Raw genomic sequence first — 7,818 nt, 5'->3', positions numbered from 1 at the left:
ATACGATCTTGGAAACAGTTTTAAATTACTCGAAGTTTTATGTACAGGGTGACCCAAAAAAGGCTTAAAATTTGAAAATTCAATACTTAACGGAATAATGTAGGCAGACAGGTAAATTCTTGATAAGACATAAAAGTAGTGCTCCAAATGATCAACAGATGGCACCTCCATACGGTAGCAGTAATTTGCACAACAACTGATTTTTAACAAAGGCGTTTCTGACAGGTGATCAATACTTTGACCGTCGTTCTTCAACGTTGTAGTCGAAAGAGAATTTGTGACGAGCGCTGTATAGCTTACTAGTAGGTATTGTAAGAAACTGTGCTCGGATGTTGTCTTTTAGGATCCCTGATGAGGTCAAACGTTAACGGTAGACTTGCAACTTCGCGTAACTTAACAACCAAAAATCATCGTATTGGAGTGGCGGATCAGTACGATATCCTTAGCAAACGAGATCTTACATGCGTGTAGCAATGTAGGCTGAAACGACATACTGCATAAAAGTCGTACCTTCCAGGCGGGCTGCGTATGACCTGACTCCCTCTTACACTAAAGCTCATTTTATACACGATCCTCATGCTGTTCAGCACCATCTGTTGGTCAGTCTCTGCACTGTGTTTTGGTTTCAACAAAACGCTCTATCATTTCAGGCATGTGTAACAATTTTCGTCTCTCTTCCTACATTATTTCGTGAATTAGCACATTTTAAAATCTTTTTGGGCCTCTCTTTATGTAGATAACCCAATGATTAGCACCTCACGAATGGTCCCACTGACTATGCAAATAGCTGGAGTCGTGTCACTCTGATACCCGTCTGTATCAGGGTCAAGAGAAGGCACTGCAAATGGCATGGTGTACAGGGAAACAGCAGTTTGCCTAAGAAGCCAATTGGTTAGAAATCTTTAATGTACCCCACTCTTCATAATAAGGACGACCATTTTGACAGCTATTCGACATTCGTAGCCCGACAAAGATCTCGTCGAGGCTTTAGGTGTACGCATTCCACTTTACAGCTGCATGTCTTCTATTAAAAATCACGTAACTCTTTTTTGTATACCTGGACTGGAATCAAGGAGAGAACTTCTATGGTTCATCTCCCATACATTCGTCTCGCAACGTGTAGTGAGCAACTTATTTTCTTTGTGATCATAATTTTGTCTTCGACTCCAGACTGTTTCCTGGCCAGTTTGGTGGTTCCCTGTCGCTCTAAGCTACTTCCATGGTGCCCCAGGTAGCTGCATGGTCAGCGTGATGGATTGTCAATCCTCTGGGCCCGGGTTCGTTTCCCGGCTGGGTCGGGGAATTTTCTCTGACCAAAGACTGGGTGTTGTGCTGGCTCATAATTATCCTATCATCCTCATCGACTGCAGGTCGCCAAAGTGGCGCCAAATTAAAAGACCGGCCCCCGGCGAACGACCTGCCGGACGGGGGGCCTAGCGATACGATTAAATAAAGCTTATATGGAAACTTATCTCATTTGCTTGCGAAGCACTGTTAGTTTCCGAATTCTTTTCCCGTTAATATTCTATGTCTAAATGTCGTAAATCAAAACAGCTATTACACACCGCATGGAAAAACGTATAATTTCAGACACATCGTGAAATTAGATTTGGAAACCGCATTTATTTTATGAAAATCACACCAGGTAATTGTTATTCCTCTCGATTTTACTTTTTTGTGCATCCGGTCAATGATTTCAGCTGTTTTACAGATAAAATACTTATATACTGGTTTTGATGCATCATTGTTATTTAGATAACTTTGTTTTTATTCCTTATCGAGAATGTTCGTCTTCCTGTAATTGGTTTTTAAGCCTACTATCTAATTTCCCCTATTCCGTTCTTCCATTCATTTTGTTAAATATCACTAGAACTAGACGACAGCATTTGAATATCATCAGTAAACCGAAAGTGTTTTATACACACTGAGGAGCCAGTACATTACGACGACTGCCCACCGCCAGACTGAATGCCGTCTGTTTTCGTCAATGTTAAGAGACTCTGACAAAGATATATTGTTAAAGGCCGACATCTGTGAACGAGCATTTCGGGAACGGCGAAGTTGACTGGCTCCGTGCATGCCTGCTGTGTGCGTCTATGGAAAGTGGTCGAGAAACTGTAAAACTGATAGTAGGTAGCAAGGTGTTTTACGTCGAACGCCTTATCGAAGAATATGATGGACGGAGACTTGCCCGATATTTAAGGCTGGATAGGCCAGTATCTGCGATAGACATGTCGACTGAGTACAATGCAGCAGAAGGCTGAAGTGTTCCGGAGCACATCGTAAAGCATATACTGTTAAACTGGGAGTGCCGCAGCAGGCGACCCCTGCTTGTTCCTATGTTGAGCTAACACCGTAAATTACAACTGCTTTGGGCATGGGATCGTCAAAATTAGACCGTGGAGGAATGTAAACGTGTCTCCTGGTAGAATGAATCATATCTGGTAACGCGTACCTTCGAAACAAACTAAAGACTTTTCTAAATCACGCCAAGCAGAACAGCTGTTGTACTGCGTTCCAAAAACGGGTCAACATGCTATTAAGCAGGAATTATAATGTTTCGGCTCATCGCTGTATGTTCCATCGACATGGATTCCTTCTTGGTTTTTCCCGGCTTCGATTCCCGGCGGGATCAGGGATTTTCTCTACCTCGTGATGGCTGGGTGTTGTGTGATGTCCTTAGGTTAGCTAGGTATAAGTAGTTCTAAGTTCTAGGGGACTGATGACCATTGATATTAAGTCCCATAGTGCTCAGAGCCATTTGAACATTCTTGGTTTTCTCAGTTTATGAATCCAAAAACTTTCTCTAAAGCTACTGCGAGTACTTTTAATTCTCAAAATTTCGCTATGCTAGTGACGTCTGATGGAAATTGTAGCATACGTCGTCATACTTTATGTGTGAGAAGGTTCATCCCTGTAACTGTGAGTTGAAATCTTAAAAACAGACGAATCCATGCGCGAGCGTACTGTTTGTAACGAGAGACAGGCATGGGCAAACCAGCGAAAGTGTTCTGAGACCCATCGAGGCGGAGCCGGGCACAGCCCAGCAGCCCAGCGATTCTCACGATCTGCCAAAAGCTGGCGGCCCCCTTTAAGATCCAGTGATTGGCGGACACCCTGAGCATTAGAATAATAAAGGTCGAGCGACAATGTTTGGCATTTAAACCTTTGCACTGGAAGTGTGGTCGGGGATATGCAGTCGCTTGGCCACCGGCACGAACATAAGGGGTAACCGGCATGACCAAATTTAGAGTCCATAACAAAAATCAAACGTGAATGCATCCAAGAAAAACGGAATCCGACAAGTTACAGAGAAGCCAGCGATGTGGTTATAAGGTGTGTGCGTGGGTGTAAACGCACTTTCCACCTTAAAAGTAGGTTTTACGTGTTTTCATGTTACGTGTTTCATGTATAAAAATTAACTCTGAAAATTTGTATTTCGACAACGCTACAAGCGATTGTCAAGCATCTACGGATGCCTCTCGCTAGTAGGCCTACTATCGTGCTATCATTTTTTGTAAATGTTACCTATTTTGAATTGTAGGTTGGGATGTGTGTTCTGACTTTAAAAACCCGAATTTTCACAGCATTAATGAATGAAACATTAAAAACACCGGCAGCGTTACGTATAAAGAGGAGAGTCGCAGGAAGAGACGGAACAAACACAGGGTTAATGAAACACACGGAGAACTCCTTCCATCTCACATTCCTAATTCTCTTAAAGCTATAGTTCTGGTGTTTATGTTCACCAGTATATTAACATACCAGAAATCAATGACTTTCTTCACGGCGGCTATGAGAAGTGAATCGAAAGCTCTCTCAAAATCTATCATGTCTTAAAGAAATTGATAATTCACTCGACCATTTTGAATGGTCCATTGTTTTACCCACTTCTACACCTAGGTCTTTTGTTTGTTTGACTTTAACAGGGCTAAGATCTTTAGGATTATTTTACGATATAATAACAGGGAACACAGCGCGTAATTAAGTAAGGGCAGAACATATAGTCAAGGGTTTGTTCAACTGAAGACAAAATTTTGTTAGGCCACGTCATGTTCCTCATTAACTTTTTCCTTACGGAGTCGTCGTTCCCCCCTTCTGCTGGGATCCAGTGGCAAGGATTTGAAAGAGAGGTTCAAAGGCTCTGAGCACTATGGGACTTAACATCTAAGGTCATCAGTGCCCAAGAACGTATAACTAATTAAACCTAACTAAAAGAAGGACATCACACACATCCATGCCCGAGGCAGGATTCGAACCTGCGATCGCAGCAGTCGCGCGGCCAGTCGCACAATCCTACAAATTTCTTCCTCAAATTAAGGCCAATGTTCGATACTAGTAGACTTCTTTAGCATGAAATACCCTCTTTGCATGTGCTTGCCTGTTACGTATGACTTTCATGTGTTATTTTGATTCCTAGATGGGAGAATTCCTTCATTTAGCGATCCACAATTATGATGTTAAGGTAATCTCATTTATGGTGCTCCCCATTCCTTTCTTAAGGTTATGAAAAAACAAAACTTTCGAAAATCGGTTTTCATGAAGGATCCTAATAATACTTCGTGCTGTGAGAATAAATTAGTCTAGCTGAGTAATCACTCCTTTGGAAAGAATAAATTGCCAATTTTGTTGCAAAGACTTCATGGCGTTTCATCATACAATGCAAGCATTCACGGCTGGTACTTTCCTCGTTTAAAACTTCCAGGCTCTCAAGAAATGGTCGATGTGTAAAACTTTCTCCTAACGTTTCCCCCCCCCCCCCCCCCCGTCCCCCCGACAGCTGGCGACATCTTCAGAGGTAAAATGGCGCCGTTTTATCTCTGAAGACGTCTCCCGGTGTCGGGGGGGGGGGGGGGGGGGTCAAACGTTACGAGAATTTTTCCTACATCGATCACGATCTAATAGCCAGAAACTTTTAAACGATGACTTCATGGCGGTCTATCGTATTTTAAAGTATAAATAACAAGTCATATGTGTATTTTTGGTGGTCCATTATGTGCATGGGGTGTGCTGTATACATATTTAAATTTCTTACACGTCATTTCACGAATAAATCGTTGGAAGAATGACTGCTTGTACACCAGTGGGAGACGTCTTATTTTCTTTGTTATACCTGCAGGATCTCTACGGTATTACGTTCGGGAACCAGATAATCTGGCACTTTTTCCACTAAAGGCACTTCTTGGAGCATTCTAAACACATTGTCGAGGCATCTTTCTTGTAAAGTTCATCAATGAAGGTTTCTCAGTACTTCACATACCCTGTCTAGGCACATAATTTTGACGATTCGTATCATCCTTCTGAGTGTACGCTCAGTACTCCCTGTTAGTCCGACGTGCTGTAGGTCCCGTAGTTATTAGTAGTAATCAAGTATTGGACGTGCACATTCAGAGGAGGTTCATAAAATGATTGCATACGCTGGTTAAACTGTTACCAGTTGCCATCTGAACATGGACTGAAGTCATTTAAAAGAAGACAAGACAATTGTAGTGACAGTGATAACGCAGCGATTTACAAGAATGAATAAAAGCATATTACACATGTTCGTCATTTCTTACTCTTCAGCCTACTGAAAACACAGTTTGTGACTTGAATAACGTAAGTTTATTGCGAATTACATCACACGTTTTATTTTGAAAATTGTGTACTTACATTTCATTTGTTAAGAAGGAGATGGTCACAGAAGGCAGACTCGTTACAGTTTCAACCAAGGAATTTACTCTATCTCTCTCTCTCTCTCTCTCTCCTTCTCTTTCTTATACACACACATGCTCCAGCAGGCACTTAGCAAACTAAATTACAACGAACATTTACACTTCTGTTTATTCAGCACGGCCATATGTTTATTATTTTGAAAATTTTATACAGTTATTGATATTGCAAATGATTTGAGACTGTAGCAAAGTTTTGTAAGCAATCACCCATTGCTCTGAAAATGAAATCCTCAAAATATATCATCCACTTACTCTGTTTTCTATGGTACATTATCGTAGGAAACTACTGAAATATTTTATGGAACTATTAGTTTACGCAACTTAAGTTATGAGTAATATCAAATGCTAATCGTTAAAAGAGGGCAATGATACATGAAACATTAGCCCATTCAACTTAAGGAGCCGTCATCCTCAGGTATCTTCTTGCTAAGGAAGATTTTTGCCATGAAAGCCGCTGAATCCTTTGCAGTTCTCGTCCGGTTCGGGCTATTGAAGTCCACCTCGTATAGTCCGAATTTCCTCCTGTAGAACAACAAAACAACACTGTAGACTCTTTCCGACAGCAAATAATTTACGCAATAGTTACATACGCGTATGTTGATAGAAGCTGTTTCGTGGTGCATCTGAATGGTAATTAAATTTCCGCATTCCTATTGTTACCCAGTATTAAGGGCTGTGAATTATTGTGATAAGAGAAACAGTAGTCACCAAATCTCACATGTAGGAAGTAGGTGATTGTAATGTCACAGCATAGTTGTTGATAGCTGCAATATACCACCAAACATGGGAGTGGCCCTGTAAAGTGCTCCACGTGCATAAACTGTGTTTCATGATTAGGTAAACCTGAAACTTGAATAAATCTTGGAGAATAAAGAAGTGGATTTATGGTTTATTAATGCAAGGATTGTCATTCTATTCTCTTCTCCTGAGCAATAGAATTTCTGAAATCTTCCACTAATGAAAATCTTGAACAACTTTATAATCGTTCAGACACTGAAACGTCCCCATAGAAAAATTATACAAGACTGGTCCTTGTGAAACGTCCTCTTTGAACAATTATACACGAATGTGCTTAAACTGACACACAATATTTTTAGCGCAACGCAATCTGACTTTCAAAAATGCCTACGAAAGAATGGCCCTGACTAACAATAACCTATACGTTTCACAAATCACTTACCTCACAAAAATCTTCGTTACTCAAGCTACTGCAATACAGCGAGCGCCACTACTGCCAGCTAATTAAAAGATTCAAACACTGAAGGCACTAACTACTGATAGGCATGGTTAGCAAATGAAAGAATTTAATACAGAACAAACAAAGTATTTACCTTAATAGTCATAATATATATATCAGTTCGTGACACCAATTCTTACAAATTTCAAAACTCCGCCATCTCTCTCCCCACGTCCACCACTGCTGGCGGCTCACCTCCAACTGCGCAACGCTACGTGCTGTTAGCATCTAGCTGCCGCTGCCCGACACTACAATGGCAGACAACAATGCAAACTAGCCACAGACTGCACACAGCACAGCCAGTGATTTTTCATACAGAGCGCTATGTGGCGTTACCAATAAGAAAACCTAAACAGCCTACTTACAACACAATGAACCATCACTACTCCAACATATCCTCTTAGGAAGGCGGTGACAGGCTACCAGTACCGACAAAACAATGCGACTTAGAGATGGAGTATAACTTTGATTTCCTGCATACAAACAGCTGTATCTCGGTGTGGAGCACTTGTGACGTTGTCTGCATTAAAATAAAAGGTAGATAAGCTATCTTTTCACTGATCCCCTTCAATTACAAGAAATACTAAGAATGGGCGAGGAAGAGCGTATAATACGCTATGACTACAAATAAAAGCATTGCGCTTAGAAACTGAAGAGGTTAATGAAACCGCGAGTTAACATATAAGACAACATTACAGATACGAACAACTTACAGGAGCAGATATCTAGGTAGTAAAGGAACTTGAATCTGCAACTGAAAAAGGGATCTTAATCACCTAGAAAATGTGATGCCCTAACTACACGTAAAGGCGAGATGAATAAATTTTTGAATCCTTTTTGTCTTCAATATTTAGAATACTTCAAAGA

General features: G+C 41.0%; 1 protein-coding gene across 1 annotated transcript in view; it reads right to left on the bottom strand.

Annotated features, from left to right (window-relative positions):
- Positions 1 to 5,594: 5,594 nt before the first annotated feature.
- The window catches only part of LOC126282015 (myrosinase 1-like), a 74,346-nt gene continuing 72,122 nt past the window's right edge, over positions 5,595 to 7,818 (bottom strand). Inside the window, exon 11 of the mRNA XM_049981408.1 lies at positions 5,595 to 6,236. Within this exon, the coding sequence (XP_049837365.1) occupies positions 6,104 to 6,236 (133 nt within the window). The 3' untranslated portion in view covers positions 5,595 to 6,103. The remainder of the gene's footprint in view (positions 6,237 to 7,818) is intronic.

The sequence above is a fragment of the Schistocerca gregaria genome, chromosome 7, assembly GCF_023897955.1.
Source record: "Schistocerca gregaria isolate iqSchGreg1 chromosome 7, iqSchGreg1.2, whole genome shotgun sequence".
Taxonomy (NCBI): domain Eukaryota; kingdom Metazoa; phylum Arthropoda; class Insecta; order Orthoptera; family Acrididae; genus Schistocerca; species Schistocerca gregaria.
Note: the sequence above shows the minus strand (reverse complement) of the source record. Positions and strands in the feature narration are given on the sequence as shown.